The sequence below is a fragment of the Mandrillus leucophaeus genome, unplaced genomic scaffold (assembly GCF_000951045.1).
Source record: "Mandrillus leucophaeus isolate KB7577 unplaced genomic scaffold, Mleu.le_1.0 Scaffold573, whole genome shotgun sequence".
Taxonomy (NCBI): domain Eukaryota; kingdom Metazoa; phylum Chordata; class Mammalia; order Primates; family Cercopithecidae; genus Mandrillus; species Mandrillus leucophaeus.
Genome location: NW_012106175.1, coordinates 1,449,940 through 1,468,529, shown reverse-complemented (window position 1 = coordinate 1,468,529; position 18,590 = coordinate 1,449,940). Strand labels below are relative to the sequence as shown.

At 38.2% G+C, this 18,590-nt stretch overlaps 1 protein-coding gene across 1 annotated transcript in view; it reads right to left on the bottom strand.

The window, feature by feature from the left end:
- The window catches only part of CLSTN2 (calsyntenin 2), a 679,153-nt gene extending 662,019 nt beyond the window's left edge, over nucleotides 1–17,134 (bottom strand). Inside the window, exons 1-4 of the mRNA XM_011998542.1 lie at nucleotides 17,061–17,134; nucleotides 5,667–5,834; nucleotides 1,835–1,891; nucleotides 84–464 (exon numbers count right to left, since the gene is read on the bottom strand). Coding sequence (XP_011853932.1) covers nucleotides 84–464; nucleotides 1,835–1,891; nucleotides 5,667–5,834; nucleotides 17,061–17,134 — 680 coding nt within the window. The remainder of the gene's footprint in view (nucleotides 1–83; nucleotides 465–1,834; nucleotides 1,892–5,666; nucleotides 5,835–17,060) is intronic.
- Nucleotides 17,135–18,590: the final 1,456 nt, after the last annotated feature.

Genomic DNA, 18,590 nt, shown 5'->3' with positions numbered 1-18,590 from the left:
ATTCATGAACGCGGGCACCGGCGCCGGGTTCGGCGCTCCCAGCCCTAAGGCCCCGACCCCCAACTTTCCTCAGCCTTCTCCACGCTCCGGGGCGCTGTCCAGGTCCTCCTGCCCCAGTCGGGACCGGGCCCCCAGAGGACGCCGGTGGGCGGCTGCGGGGAGCCCTCCAGCCCAGAGCCTCCACTCCGGCTCTCCGAAAAGCTGCCGCAAGGAATGGAGGGCTCCCCCAGAAAGTGGTCACCCGAGGCCTGAGGGTCGTCTGGAGTGGTGCGGGGGACACTGTCCTGCCATGCCCTTTGAACTGATATCTGGGCGGAGAGGACTGGCTGGCGTCGCTAAGGGTCTTGCCCTTGGCTGGGTCTCTGGGCGCTCTACGTCGACTGGTCTGGGGAGGGCGCCAGGCGCACACTAGAGCAGCGCCTAGTGGTGCTAGGGGTTGTCGGGCAGAGTAGACAGCCTTGGACCTGGATGGCAATGGCCGGGCTCCGCGTCATCTGCGAGAAGCAGGGGCAGCCGCGGCTCTTAGAAGCTGGTAGAACAGCTAGATCAGAAAACTTGGGGTGCTGGGCCTGCTGAGGATGCAGTGGCGGGGAGGGGGGGGCAAACTTAAAATTCCCTGCGGTATGGTGCCATGCAAGAAGTTGCCACCTTTATGTTGTCACTCCACATCTCAGAACAGGCTACTTGACGTCATGCCTTATAAAATCTCGTGCCATGTAGTATTGTCAGTTTCCTGAGTGCAGGAGCCAGTGCATATCTTTGCATCTTCAACCATCTCTAGGCCGTGAAAGGATTACAAAGGTACTCATAAACAAACAAGCAAACATAAATAAATAAATAAATAAATAAATAAATAAATAAATAAGGACACAGAATAAATCCTTGACCATATTTACCTAAATGAAATGCCAACGTCAAACACAATGCAGAGTTTATAAGGAATAGTTTGGAAATAAAATAGATATGGAAATATAGGAACAAACATTATTTATTTAGTCATTGATTCAAGACCTTCGCTGAGCATCTAGACAGGCTGTATCACCCTGACAGTGAGCACTGGATTAGCCGTTGGAGATCCAAAGACAGAGGAGAGAATGGGTCCTATCCTCAAAGCTTGTGTTCCCTGCTTGGGGAGCCAGAGAGGGCAGCAAAGGCAATTACAATCCCTTGTAAGTGTTATGGTCCTGCACATTCTTTATGTTGCTAGCTATGAGCCTATACAAATCAATTAACAAAATGTATATATTGCAAGAGTGCCTAAACAGCATCCTCTAATTAATAACTGTAGTTTGAGGTACTCAACAAAGCCATAAAATCCATTAACAGCACTCCTGCAGCTAAGCCTCCCTGCGCTGCCCTGGCAGCTCACCCAGAGCCTCTGCAGTGGTGAAAGCCAACCGTTCAGCATTTCAGGCACCAAGATGTGCTTGGGGACAGCAGTGAATCATGGTGGCTGCACAGGGCTCAGACCCATGTGGGGCTCTTTACCTTCAGGGCTCCTTTAGCCCACAAATCAACATGTGTACTATTATTCTCATTTCACACATGATGAAATAGAGGCTCAGGGAAGTCAGGTAACTTCCTTGTTCAAGGTCAAAAATCTAGTAAATGCCATAGGCCAACACCAGGACCTTGCCTTTCTCAGATGTTGGTTTCAGAATCTAGAAAAGATGGTATGGAAAGGTGGTAGCTGACCCAGGCAAACTCGACAAGCCAGAAAATGGAAGAGAAATGTAAATTTGTCTCATTTTCTTCCATTTATGCTCCACCCAACCACATATCTATCCTCCTCCCTTCATTTTCTCTAATAAGTAGACCTATCTTCCTGACTCACCTGCGCTGCTCCTTGGTGTCCTTATACTGGGCTTTTGTTAAGATCACTTGGTTGGTCCTAATAATTTTACATGAAGTTTCAAATTCAGACCAAATAATGAGAAAGAGGGGGAAATGTAGCTTATTAAAAAGCATCTCCAAGGAGAGATCGCCAGGAAAGAACACAGCAAAGAAAAACACTAGCGGGTGGGCCAGTGACCAACAGGCACAAAATTGCTAGCCTCCATCTCCTCCTCTACCAATGAGGGTAATAACAATGCCTATTGTGGTAGATCCAGTGCACTAATGGCCATTTGTCCATGCCTCTCTGAATCTGTTTCCTTTGGATGTGCCCTCCCACCCCAACTCTGAGCTAGGCCATATGATTTGCTTTGGTCAGTGGGACAGTGGCATGCATGTTGCCTCTTCCTGCCTTGAATCCCTGCTACTGACATGAGAACAAGCCTAAGCTAACCTGCAGAAGGGTAGGAGACTGCCTGGAGTAGAACTGAGCTGTTTCAGCCAGCCAAGGTCACACTAGGCTGGTCAGCACCAACTGACCTACAGGCTGGCTAACCACAGACACATGAGCAAGCCCAGGTAAGTTCAACCAAGATCAGCCAAACCTGGCTCACATCAGAGCTATCCAGCTGACTTATGAGATACAGTAAGTGGTTGCTGCATTAATTCATTATGTTCTGAAACAATTGATTGAGCAGCATTATGCCTACTTAATAAGATCATTACAAGAAGTAAATTTTAAAAATATGTTAAACAGTATGGTGCACATAGTCAATGTTCAATAAATGTAAAAATATCTTCTTCTTATCCTACTTCCTGTATCTCTGAAAACAAGTGTGCCAGTCACACATTTGATTTGATTCATTTGGGGAACAGGCAGCACTGACCTGCCTTAGAGGAGATAAAAGTAAGTTAGTTCAGCCTTAGAAATATTCAGACCACAAGAGCTTTTAAGTCCACATCATTTGTATGGAGCACTACTGTGCTGTCTGCTTCTGCTGGGCCATTGCATATGCAAAAGATGGGGTTAAAGTTAATGAGTACTCATTCTTTCCATGCCAGGCTTTACAGTGGAGGATATACATTCCATACCTTCTTTAATCTTTGCAACAACAGGTGTGCTGTGATTTGAATATGTGTCCCCTCCAAAACTCATGTTGAAGCTTAATCCTCAATATGGCAGTGTTGAGAGGTGAGACGTTTGGCGGGGGACTGGTTCATGATGGCTCTGCTCTCATGAATAGATTAATCTGTGCATAGATTAATATATTAATGTGTCAATAGATTAATGGGTTATCTTGGGAATGGTACTGGTAGTTTTATAACAAGAAGAAGAGAGACCTGAGCTAATACATGATGCAATGCCCTATGCCACCTCTACAGAATCCACACCAGCAAGAAGGACCGCACCAGATTTGTACTCTCAACCTTGAGCCTCTCTGTCTCCATAATTTTAAGAAATAAATTTGTTTTCTTTATAAATTACCTAGTTTCAGGTATTCTGTTATAAGTAACAGAAAATTGACTAAGACAATGTGCTATTTTCACTGTTTAATCATAATCAGATTACTGGCTCAGAAAGTTTGAGCAACTTATCCATATTTGCATAATTGTGCAGAATATCAATTCATGTCTGCTTAATTCCAAATTTCATCTTTCTCCCACACATCATGACTTTGGGAGAGGCATGCAGGATAACTAAGCAACAAAAAATAGTTTCAAATCAGAAAAGATAGCTTTGGGGATTTGATTTTTAAAAAACCTTTATCTATCACCACCTCTGAATAAGGACCATTTAAATAGCCAATTGTCACCAAAGTAGAGACACAAGTCTCTGAATTTCCATTATTTATTCTAGACTTATCATTGTGGCATATTCCTCTAAGGACTTTGTTCAAAAAATGCTGAACAGGGCCAGGTGCGGTGGCTCATGCCTGTAATCCCAGCACTTTGGGAGGCCAAGGCGGGCAGATTACGAGGTCAGGAGTTCAAGACCAGCCTGGCCAACATGGTAAAACCCTGTCTCTACTAAAAATACAAAAATTAGCCAGGTGTGGTGGTGCACGCCTGTAGTCCCAGCTACTTGGTAAGCTGAGGCAGGAGACTCGCTTGAACCCGGCAGGCGGAGGTTGCAGTGAGCCGAGATCATGCCACTGCACTCCAGCCTGGATGACAGAGCAAGACTCCAGCTCAAAAAAAAAAAAAAATTGGTGAACAGGACAATGTAAAGCTTGGTCAGTCTAAGCCTCAAGTCTGGGGCACCACCTGGCAGTGCAATAATGAATCTCAGGTAATTTATCTGGGTCAATAGTTCTTAATAAATAAATAACTCCCCTATTCCAGAAAATAGAATCTAACAGGCATAGGCCCCATATAAACATAGCCATTTCCTCTCATTTCACCAGGATCATTAATGCCTTGCCCAATTAAGCACCAAAACACAGGCCCTAAATAATTTAAGCTGGGCAATTGAACAAAATAAATAAATTATATATACTTATGGAAATTTATTTTTAAAAAGAAAATTAAACTGAGGCTTTCTCCATGACCCAGATTTAATTCAACTAAAAGTAACTTAACTTTAAAAGAAAGGCTGAAAAGCTGATCTTTACAGAACTAGAGTCATTTGTCGTTCTCTTTTCCCATCTTGACAGGTAAGACTGGGGCTTCATGACCCTTGAACAACTGGACAGTTTGCAGAATTTTTAACATGTTCTTGGAAGTTTTTATGCTGTTGCTGCTAAAGGAGCTTCTTTTTTAAAAAAGTTTAGGCATTTCTCTTCAGGAAAAAGTTCAAAAAAAAAAAAAAAAGCTTGTTCACAACCAAATCTAGTTCAGCACTGTTTGGACATGAATGTTTTATGCTTGGCAAGGTGGAGTGCCCTGGCTGAAAACAAAGGTGTCATTAATTATAGCAAGGCATTATTCCAGTACACTTACGTATACTTTCCTTGGAATTTTATACCCTGTGGTGTTTTGCTTGTTTGTTTTTTTAAGCAGCCATAAAATGTTGTGGCTCTTGTTCCATTGAGATGGAATCTATAGCTCTTCTCCTTGAATCCAAGCAGCCTTGAATCTGAGCATTGTTTCTATCAGTAGACTGCAGCAGCAGTGATGCTATGTGACTTTCCAGACTAGACAATAATGGTGATGCAGCATCTGCCTTGCTTGCTAGGATGCTCACGTGTGGAGACTGGAGCCTCCATGTAAGAATTCTAACTACACTAAGGCCGCCATGTTGTAAGGATCACAGGCCATGTGGAAAGGCAATATATAAGCACAGTTTACAGCCCCAGCTGAGTCCAATATTTGAGTTATCCTGAAAGTTCCAAATAATTCTTCCCCCTATGCCCTGCCCAAATTCCTGACCCATAGAATCCATGAATGTAATCAAATTGTTGTTTATACCACTAAGTTTTGGTGTCATTTATAATACATCTAGAGGAAATAGAACATATTTATTTTCATTTGTTCCCTACAACAAAGGCTGGGAAAAGATAAATATTATATTTCGAGGCAAGTCATGTGTAATTTTGTAGCTCAGATGTTGAGACTTGTAGAGGCCAAGGCAAGGAATAAGTGAGCTTAGTGGAAAGAAAATGATTTCTAGAATCAGACAGACCTAAGTTGCAAACCCAGCTTTCCTGTTTTCTAACGATGTCTGACTCAACAAAGCTATTTACTCTGAACCTCGGTTTCCTCATCTATAAACTTAGACTAATGAAGCAAGGTTATTTTTAGAGTTAAATGAACTGTAAACTGCTGAATTCTTTCCATGCCAGACGGTAGGGATACAGTAAATAGGGCCATTGATAGTTATAATGGACACTCACCCAGGGCCACACAGGTTGTGGATAGCCTTTTGCCTGACTTGATCTAGTATTTGGTGTTTTCGATGCAGGTAAAGTGTGGACAGATATGGACACACATGGCACCACAGCAGCTCCATCCCCACCAGCACCTTTGCCAATCCTGCCACAGGAAGCACCAGCCCACGTGCCCTGCCAGAGCAATTCAGATGTGTCACAAGTACCTAAATCTATCTGCTCTGTGTCACTCCAGGGCTTTGTTCCACTAAGGGAGATGAGAAGGAATCTACCATTTATTGAGCACCTACTATGAGCCAGACACTGCACATATTACCTCAGCCCTCCAAAAGTCTAGAAAGGTGATTTATCATTTCCAGTGGACATCTAGGAAAATTAAGTTTCAAAGAGATTCAGCAACTTGCTCACAAGAAATTAAGGTGCACTGCTAAAAATGAAGAAGCTGGAATTTGAGCTGTCTGAGGTCTGCCTGACTCTGAAGCCATGTTTTTCCAGCCAAGTGAGACAATGTGTCCAGCCTCCACCACAGCTGTAGGTGCAGGGTTTGGACAGAGACCAAATGCACTGCCCTGAGTCATTCTGGCCATAATCCTAGATTTTACACAGAAGTCCTTGTCTTTCATTTTTTTCTGAAGCTTCCCAGGTTGGAATCCTATTTCCCCACTGTCTCAGTTGGTACTGGAGATCTTCCCTAGAGATGTTGCTTTTTCTTTTATTTCCTTTCTGTCCCTAAGGGCCTGACTCAAACTCCACACCCCAGGCTGTCTCCTGACTCTGTCCTCTCCTGCAAGGCTTTCACATAACCAGTGGTTTGATCATCAATACCTAGCTCTCCTATAGTGCTCGGATACTTTCCAAGACTCATCATGACTTATTGCAGAAGGCTGAAGCTGCTTAACGAAAATTCAAGTTCCTCACCAGCCTGGCCTCAACTTCCATTGATAACCTGACCTCCTGTGACTCCATTTCGTGTAAACTCTGCTCCAGCCAGTCTGGGGACTCCACTATTTTTCAGCGGGGACCACACCAATCCTGTTTCTACACCTCTGCTCACGCTAGACCCTCTACTGTAATGGGGCTGAATTGTGTTTCTCAAAAAATCTTGTGTTGAAGGTCTAACCCCTAGTACCTCAGAATATGACTCAGAATAGGATTGTATTTGAAGATATGGACTTGAAAGTGGTAATTAAGTTAAAGTGAGGTCATTAAGGTGGGCCTTAATTCAATATGACTGGTGCCTTTCCTTCTAAGAGGAGGAGATTTGGAAATACCATGTGAAGACAGAAAAGACAGTCATCTCCCAGCCCAGAAGAAAGGCCTCAGGAGAAACCAACTCTGCCAACACATTGATCTTGAACTTCCCACTCAAAATTGTCATAAAATAATTTATTAAGCTACCCAGTCTGTGGTATTTTGTTATGCAGCCCTCCACACTAATACACCTACCTACAGTCTCTTCCTCTTTCTCCCCAAATAACTCTCTCAGTCTTACCTCCGAAGTAAGTATTTTTCTACCTCCCCAAGCACTTGCTTACCTTAAAGTCTTCAAGAGGCTTCTCATCACTCTTAAAATAAAAAAAAATTAAACCATTTTAGTCTAACTCACAAAGCCCAACTTATTTCTGCCTGTTTCTCTGACCTCTCCCTCCTTGTCTACTGGCCTTTAGTTCTTTGAACACAACCACCTCTTTCCTGACTTTGCTTTGAACGACTTGCTGGGATTGTGCTTCCCTCTTATCATCACAGTGGCATTGAGGTTTCATCTTAAATGTCACTTCTCCAGGGAAGTCATTCCATTACTCTATATAGCATTTCTTTTTTAATTCTCTGTGATCACTCCTTGCTGATATTTTCTTGCAAGTTTACTTGTTCATTTATTTCCAACCTCCTCCCAATAGAATCTAAACTGCAGGAGAGGCAAGACTCATGTGTCTGACACATGGGTGCTAGATAGTTATTTATTGAGTGAATGAATGAATGAATACATGAATGAATGGTTTACCTTCTCTGAACAGAGCACTTTTTGTCCTGCATCCCTCTTTTTTGACTGTTGACATAAACATCCTATTGAAAAAACACTTAAATGTATATTCTTCTTATAAAAGTCTAGAACTTATATTTTCATGTAGCTTGAGCACGATACTGAAAAATTCATACTCGTGGGTAAGGGTTGGTATTGAGTAAGAGAACATTTTAAAAGGTGAGTAGTACAGATACTGTTTTCATTTTATGCATAAGGAAGTGGACGCAAAAGGGAGGTTACATCACTGGCTTAAGCTCACACAGCCTGGGCTAGATCCTAGTTTTCTTGAGTTCTGGTCCAGAACTCTTTTTTCTGTATCGTGTCTTGGTACATAGTCAGAGTCAGTAAGTACAGTGCACAAAACCAGTGCTTAAAATGCCTGGAGCTGACTGATGTAGGAGTCAGGAAATGCTTTCCACACAAACACCCCAATGGAGAGATTCCTGTGAAAGAGAAGAGAAGGGTTAAATGTTCATTTGCTTTCCCAACTCAAAAAGCAGCCTATGCCTGCTCTTCAGAGCCTCCTAGTCTAAGACCGACAAGCTGACTTGCTAGGCTGCTCCAAGGAAATCATTTCACCTAAGTAATTTTAAAGTTTTATGTCTTTCTATTTCTCAGTATTTAAGAAATTTTTTTCCAGGTTGGCATGGTTATGTGTCGTGAATCATGTGTCCAAAGGGGACAGGATATATTATATCACCTTCATACAATGTTCTATAACACCTGGGAATGTCAAAAAGTGGTGTAGAGTGGATGGCACATGATAAACGGTATATATTTGCCAGTGGGGGAATTGAAGGACATTAAAAACCCAATGCCATGCCTAAATGGCACAGCGTGGCTTCATTCCTGCTTTAGTCTATTAGTAACTGAATATTAGAGGCTGACTTTATGGTAAAATATATCTAGCTACTTTTTGACTTTAGGGTTCAGGGATGAATACTTTTAAAGCAGACTACTAAAATCCATTGTAAATACATTTCCTTAAAACTGGTCTAGAGATTGATTTAATGCTGCAGCTAACTAGAAGGAGTAAGAGAGAGAGTGAGAGGAAGAGAGAGAGAGAGGGGAAACCTCAAAGAGGAGCTACACAAACAATGATTAAGGATTTTTGAGTACTTATATAATTCATATACATGAATATGAAACTTTACACTTCACAAACAAAGATTAAGTTTCCTTTAAACTCTTCACAGAAATTGACTAGATGCCTATATCATCAAAGTGCTTAGAACAGGTCTGTAATTAATAAATTATTTAAGTAGTTAAGCTGTCACTCAAAAGTGAACATGAAATCCAGACATTTTTAGATACCCAGTGCTCATTTAAAACCAACAGGCCTTCATGAAAGAAAACTTTAAGATGAAAGAAGGCATTGTGAACAACAAAAATATATTGATCTAAACAAGATTTAAACAAAATTAAAATAAGAGTTAAATAATGAGGAATCTGAATGGGATGTAAGCAAAATAGGAACAAAATACTACACAACAGTAACATGAAAACTAAAATAGAGAGATCAAGATTAAAATATCCCAGGTTCCATATATTGTTCAAAAGGAGAGTAAAGATATAGAATACTTTTAGACTTTTCTCATGCAAGTGTTCTTGTCAAAATTTTAAGAGTGAACAGTTAAAGATTAGATAGAGAAAAAATAGTTTTCAAACAATCAAGAAGAAAAGGGGAAGGAAAGGAAACCCATCCAATAAATGATGGTAAAGGAATAAAACATGAAGCATTGAAAAGTAGATGTATTAGACCAAAATAAATTGATATGATAAGTCCCTATATACCATACTAAAAAGAGAAGGATTACACTTATATATTAATAATAGAGATTCTGAAGTTAGATATATTTTAATGCTATCATATGTTTGCAATTGGCACACCTAAAATATAAGTACACAAAAAAGTTGAAATGTACAATGTATATGTGTGTATGCATGTATATTTACATATGTATTATATTGTGTATACACATAGATATGTGTGTGTGTACATATATATAGATCATAAGTGTTGCTTTTTATTTTCACATAAAGTAAAATTTAAGGCAAAAAGTTCTAAAATTAATGAGGATCACTATTATAAAGGCAAAATTTTCAATTTGTCAGAAAGACGTAACAGTTCTAATCCTCCATGCACTTAGTAACATAATCTCAAAATATACAGAAAAGCAAAAATTTACAGAATAAAAGACTCACAAATTCACATTCATAATAAAAGATGTTAATGTACTTCATTTTGCAATTTGTGGATCAAAACAATAAACTCTAGTAACAATAGAGACAATTTGAACAACACTATTAACTCTGCTCAAATGGACAAATTTAAATCTAGCAATTAACAATTAAAGGAAACAATTTAATCTTCAGGCACAAGAGAGCTATTTATAAAGCATGTCTCAACAAATACTAAGGAATCTCTATCATGTAGACAATATTTTTATTACTATTATACTAAAATATAATAATTTTTAATACACACATATGTAGAAATTGAGGGGAAAATCTTCTAAATGGCCAACAGATAAAAAAGAAAATAAAAATACAAATTAGAAAACATTTAGAATTGAACAACAGTGAAAATACTACATATCAACACTTACAGAATGAAGCTGAATAGAATTTAGAAATAATAGCCTTTAATGCTTATCTAAGAAAAGAAGAAAGTCTGGGGACTTTTCTGTTGAGTATCCCAGACAAAAAGTCATAAAATGAACAACAGTAGTTCTTAGGATTGTGTGATATTGCTAAAGCAATAGAAAAAACAGAGAAATGGAACAGAATAGATCATTTGGAAATAGAAACATATATGTGTAAATATTTAATGTATGCTTAGAAGTCAATGAAGGAAAAGATGGACTACTCAATCAATGGTAATAAAATAATTTCAGATGGAACAATGGCTTAATCTAAAAAATACAAAGTTATACATTTTAGAAAAAAATTTTAGTAGAATATTTTTATGACTTAAAAGTAACAAAGAATTTCCTAAACACAAAAGGCACAAATCAGGAAGAAAAGTATTGATATATTCAGCACATCAAAATTAAGAAATTTTGTTCATCAAAAGACATCAAAAATAAAGTGAAATGTAAAGCTGTGAGGTGAGGATTGAAATCTGTGACTCTTGTAACCAATAAAGGATTGGACTCACATATACGAGGAATTTCTACAAATCAGTAACAATAAACTAAATAGTTAAGAAAAAAGGGAAATTTATAAACTGGCAATCCATAAAAAATAAATCTGATAGGCAAATGCACAAGAAAAATGTTCAATACTATAGGTCATCGGGGAAATAAAAGTTAAAAATAACAGCAAAATACTATTTCACACTTAACAAATTAGAAAAGTTTTAAAAGTCTAATAATACTATATAGTAGTGAGAATAAGGAGCAATGGGACTATTTATACACTGCTGATGGAAATATAATTGGTACAACCACTTTAGAAAGCATGAGATAGAATCTACTAAAACTGAATATGCACATACTCTGCAATCTAGTGTATTAATTTCCTAGTGCTGCCTTAACAAAGCACCACAAACGAGCTGGTTTAAACAATAGAAATTTATTCTGTCACAATTCTGGAGGCTAGATGTCCAAAATCAAGGTGTCAGTTGTGTGGTACCTTCCAAAGCCTCTAGAGGAGGACCCTTCCCTGCCTTTTCTGGCTTCTGGTAGCCCTGGATGTTTGCTGGCTAGAAGCAGCATAATCTCCACCTCAATCTTCACATTGCATTCTCCCTGTGTCTCTGTGTCTTTACACTGCCATCTTCTTATACAAACACCAGTCATATGACAGTAGGAGCCACCCTACTTCAATGTGACCTTATCTTAACTGAACTAAATACATCTGCGATGACTGCAGTCAGCCTTAGACAGCTGTGGGAGCTGTGGGTTCCACATCTGTGGATTCAACGAACAGCTAATTGAAAATATTTGAAAGAAAAACAAAAAGCATCTGTACTAAACATGGATAGATGTTTTTTCTTGTCTTTTCTTTTCTTTTCTTTTCTTTTCTTTTCTTTGAGATGGAGTTTCACCGTTCTTGCCCAGACTGGCAGGCAATGGCGCGTTATCGGTTCACTGCAACCTCCGCCTCCTGGGTTCAAGCAATTCTCCTGTCTCGGCCTCCCAAGTAGCTGGGATTACAGGCACAGGCCACCATGCCTGGCTAATTTTTGTATTTTTAGTAGAAACGGGATTTCGCCATGTTGGCCAGGCTGGTCTTGAACTCCTGACCTCAGCTGATCCGCCCACCTCGGCCTCCCAAAGTGCTGGGATTACAGGCGTGAGCCACTGCGCCCGGCCCTTGTCATCATTTTCTAAACAATATAGTATAACAATGAACTACATAATATTTTCTTTCACTGTAATCTAGAGATGATTTAAGATACATGGAAGGACATATGTAGGATAGGCTCAAACACTATACCATTTTATATAAGGGACTTGAGCATCCATGGATTTCTGGCATCCATGAGGAGTCCTGGAACCAATGCCCCACGGACCCTGTGCGACAACTGTCTTTCCAAATAAGGTCATATTCTGAGGTGCTAGTTTTTGGAGGACAAAATTTTATCCATAACATCTAGCCTTAACTATTAGTTACATATATTTAAAATATGCACATGCACATGAAAACATGTATGTAAATGTTTGTTGCAGCATTTTTCATAATTATGAAACTATAAAATATAAACCTTTAACAAGATAAGTTTATAAATTATGATACATATTTAATGGAATATTATATTAAGTCAAGTAGAATAAAACTAAATTAAATTTAATGAAATACAAATTCTCACATCACATGGGGAGACCAAAATACATAATGACAAACATAAAATCAAAGTTGGAAATTTTCTGTTTCAACAGAGTGATAGATTAGATATTTAAATAATGGACAACATAGAGAAGTTTTAAACACATTGCTGAGTTGATGCAAAAATAAGGATTCCACAAAATCTAAAATTAAGTGAAACTGGAAACACTGGGAAGTGTATGAGCACCAAAGCTGGCTTTGCCCTTTGGGGTTTTTTAATTGGCACATAATGTTTATACATATTTCTGGGGTACATGTGATATTTTGTTACATGCATAGAACATGTAGTAGTCAAGTTAGAATATTAAGATATCCAGCACCATGAGCATTTATTAATTCTGTGTTGGGAAGATTTCAAATCCTCTCTTCTACCTATTTTGAAATATACAATACATTGTTGTTAACTATGTTAACTATGGTCACCCTACTACACAGAAAGTGAAAATGAAGGTCCCAAAGTGGTAGCACTTACAGGTGGCAGAAGCAACTGTGTGCACTGAGGAATATAACTTTACCTAGGCCTCAAAGAATTGCCACAGGTAAAGGGTGGGATAAAACAAGCAGCACAAAATACTATATGCACTTACATGAATACAAACAGGCAGAAAGAGGAGACAACAGAAACATACACAAAAGCACCAGATATTGGAATTTACAGACGTAAAAATCTAAATTACGTTGAATATATCTAAAGAAATAAAAGACAGGCTTAGAAAGATAAACAGAATAGAAGGGATCATATATAAACAAGAAGATTTTGGGAAAAATACAAAATACAACTTTAGAAATAAAAAATATACAATAAATATATTTGACTAAAAAACCAAAATGAGTAACATAATCAACAAACTTGATGTAGCTAACGAGATACATTTTGAATTGTAAAATAGATCCAAGTAAGTATCTAAAATTCAGACCACAGGTTTAAAAATATAAAAGAAAGTTCAAGGAACTAAAAGATAAAGGGTGAATACTATAACAAAATTCCAGAAGACAGAAAAAGAAGAGATAATAGAAAAATCGTTTCTGTGAATGTTTTAGAATTGTTGAGCCTCATTGAGTCTCAAGTATGGAAATTCTAACAAATTTAAAACAAGGTAAATCTTCTATAAAAATCCATGTCAAGATGTTGTCTGTATTTGTGTGTGAAAGACAAGGAGGAGAGAGATGGAGAAGGTGAAAGAGAAAGATAGTTCCAGCAAGCAGGCAAGTACAAATGTGGCAAATCTTAACAATTGATGAATCTACCTGAAGAGTATGAGTACTCATTAAATTATTCTTGAAATCTTTCAGAAGGATTGAAAAGTTTCAAAATAATTTAAATACAAATTAACAATATAAATATTATATACAACACAAATATAGGAAAAATACAAGCATACTGACAAAAACAGATAGATAGATAGATAGATAGATAGATAGATAGATAGATAGATAGATAGATAGATAGATAGATTGATTCAATAATTTCTATCTTACCCCACCAGACTCAGTCAGTTTTCACTGGACATTTTACTAAGTTTTCAAGAAACCAGTAGTCTCAATCTCACATAAAATTTTCTAAAGATAGAAAAAGTAAGAATGGCTTCAAATTCGTTTTGTGACTTGACAAAATCATGATGGCCAAATCTGACAAGGACTGCACAGAAAGAGAGGAAATTAAAAAGCAAACTCACTAATGAACTTACATGAAAAGAATTTCCTTTCCCCAGAAAAAAAAAATTATCAAGGTGACCTAACAAGGTATTGAAGATTAGGGTTTATTGCAAAAACACAAGGTTCATTTAATTTCAGAAAACAGAGTAATGTAATTCACCACATTAAGATATTTAAAGAAATAAATGGAATGCAAATTTTAAAGATGCAGAAAGGTGTTTTTAAAATTATATGTATACTCACGATTTTTAAAAAAGTCTCAGAAAACTGTGAAAGTTCGTCACCCTTATAAAATGAATATATCTACATCTGTATATATGTATTATGTTTAAGTTTATATTATGTATACTACATATTAATATACGTAATAGTCATGTATTTAATATCACATTTAATTGTGAAACTTTGAAAGCCTTTTCTTCTGAGACTGGGAATTAGGCAAGGATGCTGCTCTCATGACTTTTGTTCAGCTTTGCACTGGAGGATTTAGTAAGCATGATTTGAAAAAAAAAGAAAGAAGAAGGTCTGAGGATTGGGGAAAAAAGGAAAAATTATTGTTTTCTTCAGATTCAGGTTATGTGACTGAATGTAGAAAGTTAAAAAAAAAGTCTATATATAAATCATTAGAATTAATAAGAGCCTCAGCAAGATTATCAGATACTGAAACAGCATGCAAAAATCATTTGCATTTCTATGTACCAGGTACAAGTAATTAAAAATACAAAGTTTAAAACTACAAGCATCAAAAAATATGAAATAACTAGGAATGAATAAGCAGGCTTTATAGACATTATTATGAAACATTATCAAGAGACACTAAAAAGACCTAAAAAAGTGACTAGAGATACCAAGTTATGGGATCAAAAGTATTATTAATTGAAAAGATGTCATTTATCTCCAAAATAACATATCAATTCAATGAAATCTCAGTAAGAATCCAAAAAGCATTGCTTACTGTTTGTTTTGTGGAGCTTTATAAGCTGGTCTAAAACGTATTTTATAAATATAGGAGGACAAGAAAAACCATTACAGTCTTTTGGAACAAGGTACGAGACCATATTTGACCTTATATCAAAACTTATATAAAGTTATAGTAATTGAGATAGAATGCTATTTGCTCAGAGACTGACAACTAGCCCAGTGGACTAGAATGAAGTAGAAGAAATGCATCCATATACGGATAAAGAGGTATTGGATACAGATGAGGACATAATGCCTTTCAATAAATTGTGCTGGGATAATTGGATATCCATAAGGAAAAACAAATGAAATTCAATCCTTACCCTATACCAACTCCATGTGCAGAAAAAAAAAAAAAAACCCTACATGAAAGGCAAATCCATAAAGTTTTCAGAAGATAATATAGGAGAATAACTTCAAGACCTTGGGATAGGGGAATATTTTTTGAACAATAATTAAGAAATACTAACCATAAAGGAAAAGATTACATTAAATTAAAAATAAGTATCTTCCAGTACCAGAAAGACAGTGAAAACAGGAGCCACATTAGAATGTATTTGTAATACATCTAAGTGATTAATGTCTAGTATCCTGAATATATGTAGTCTCTTTAATTAATAACAAAAATTATAATCACTAAATTGTCCAAAATTAAAAGTCTGATTGTATCAAACGTTAGTGAGAATTTGGAGCAAGGAGGTTATCTTATCTTACTGGTTGGAGTGGAAATTTTTACAATTCTTTGACAAACTGTTACATAGTAAAATTTAAGATGTATATCCAGTGACCCAATAATACTATTTCTAGATATTTACCCAAGAGAAACTTACAGGTATGGATCAGGAAACATGCGCAAGAGTGTTTATGGAAGCATTGTTTGAAATAGTTTCAAACTGAAAATGCCCCAAATGTCAATTCTCAGTAGAAGAGATAAATAAATTGTGGCATTGTCATTCAATGGAATACAATAAAATAATGAAAATGAACAAACTATAGCTACACACTTAAAAACATGGATGTATCTGTGATGTCATTCCTTTTATATAAGATTTCAAACAGAGGCAGAAGTAGGTTGTATTACTTATGAATACATACATATATAGTAAAACTATAAATGATTATGATAAACACAGAAATGATTATGACAAACATCAGGATAGATTTCCCTTTAAAGTGTAAGCCCCTTGAGGGCAGGGGCCAAGTCTTATTATCTTTATCTTCAGCAGCTAACACAAGCCAGACACACAGTTGGCACTCATAAATTTTTTAATTGGATGTTTTGCTATCTACAATATAAGTAATTAAAGTTTAATTATTGAATGCTCTCTAGTTTAAATTTATTTTCATTCCAGGCTTCAGGTTCCAGACAGGACAATCATAAAATAGCCCCTGCTGGTCAGGACTCCCTCATGCAGAGCTGTCTGAGAGTGTCTAAGAGTTATTCGTTGTCATGCTCTTTCAGGCCACACTGTATTTTAGGCAATGGACATCAAAAAGAAGAAAAGACGCACAGATCTTCCGCCATGAGGTTGCATGATGAAGAGGAGGCAGGCAAGAAAAGAGACAATGACAAAAGAGTGTAGGGCTTTAAATAATTATTGTTAATGATTAAATACGTTATATCTGTTGTGAAAAAGAATGCTTTTTAACAGAGATCTTCCATCTTCTAGCTAGATGCTTACAGAAGAAGGTTTGTGTGATGTAGTTTGGCAAATGATGAGGGAAGGGAGGAGAGATTTACTGGACATTCCAAATCTCACCACTTCTACTTACTACCACTTGCTACTTCTGGAACAAAATGTTCCCCGCCTTTTCACCTGCTCTTCATTCTATCTCTCAGCCCCCCTACTCACTGCACACAGCAGAGGTTGGATTTTGATAATGAGGGTTGGGGCTATGCATCCTGAGAAGGGAGGGAGGGGTATCACCCGTGGAAGAGGATGGTCATCTGAGCAGACATAGTTCCTTGGAAGGAGGACTTGGGACTGAAGAGGGCCGGCATCTTGGGAAGAGCCTGGATCTGGGGCACTTGGGTGTGCTGGTGAGAGTGATCAGTGGGATGGCCACTGATGATGGAGGTGGTCCAGGAGGCCTCAAGGAGGGGTGCCAGATCGATTGAGCTGCCAGTTACTGTGTGTTTATTCCTTAGTGTTATCTAGGAGCTGGTCATAGAGTCTCGGTTAAATATTCCCACCTGTTGCCAACAGCTGTCCATAGGGAAATAAGTGAAAAGCTACAAGTCATTAGAATTTATAAGGGGAATGTCACTTCATGAAGCCACTGTGGTGAGGAGAGTGGTGACTTGCCAGGAGTCTTCAAGGGCATGTTAAACATAAGAAGACAAGCCCAGCTACCTTTCCCGGCACCAAGCGTCTCCTTCCACTGTCAACCTGACAGGCCGGGTTTGGCTTATCAAGGGGGTCCGCAGGTTCTGGTTCACCTGGGCAGCTGACTTTGCTCAACCAGTGACCAACACAGGGTGGCAGAGGGACTCCGTTCCCCATTGCGAGACTGCATTTCCCTAGGATGCAGGAGGAAGTTGGAGATGTAAAGTTGGTAATCACAAAATAAGACAAATGGAGGTTGTAAAAATCTCTTTTCCAAATATATCGCAAAGTGTATTTGAGACAACTGTGTGTGGATCCACAGGACACAGGTGTGGAGACACGAGGTGAGAACCTTCAGAAAGCCAACCTCTCTCTGAGGCTTTCAGTTTGGGGAGCAAGTGTGAGCATGTTCCTGATTTAGTCTCTGCCTTGTCATTTTCCAAGGGAGATATTCCCAAGTCTGGCAGATCTTGCCCTTATGTTTTTACAGCTATGTGCTCTGTTGCTGTGACCCAGTTCATGGAATAGGGACTTCCAACCTAGACAGGACTTCCTGAAGAACACAGAGCAAGCTGAGCCTCCAAACGAGGTTTGAGAGGCAACAAAAAAACCCATGAACTCAGCTAGGGAAACTGGTTCTCACCTTTGATAGCCTTAACTGGTTCAGTGAAAGAGCTCTTTGCTTCCAGACTTCATGATTTCAGACTCCAGGAGCTAATATCCCGGAATCAGATGCAACATGTAAGTAAAGTTGTGAAGGAGGAGATTATCTTTGCCCTCCAGTTTTAATTAAATTGTGGGAAATAATTATTAACTAGAGCCCAACACATAGCTTCTCAAAATACCAAGGAGAGCAGTTACATGCCCTTTGGGTATGTGTTGCTACATTGCAGAAGAAACACAGGTATAGCAAAAGTGAATTCTCATCTACATGTCCTAGATCACATCCTGCCAGTTTTCAATCCAAGATAAACAATGTGGTATTGAGATTCCAGTCTCAGATTATCCCTGCAAACACTGCCTCTTTGCACGCATCTCATGAAGCTACAGTGGGGTTTTAGGGAAATGAAATGGTCTCATAAATCTTGTCATTGCAGTTCTAATTAAACCCTAGGTTTACTTCCACCTGGG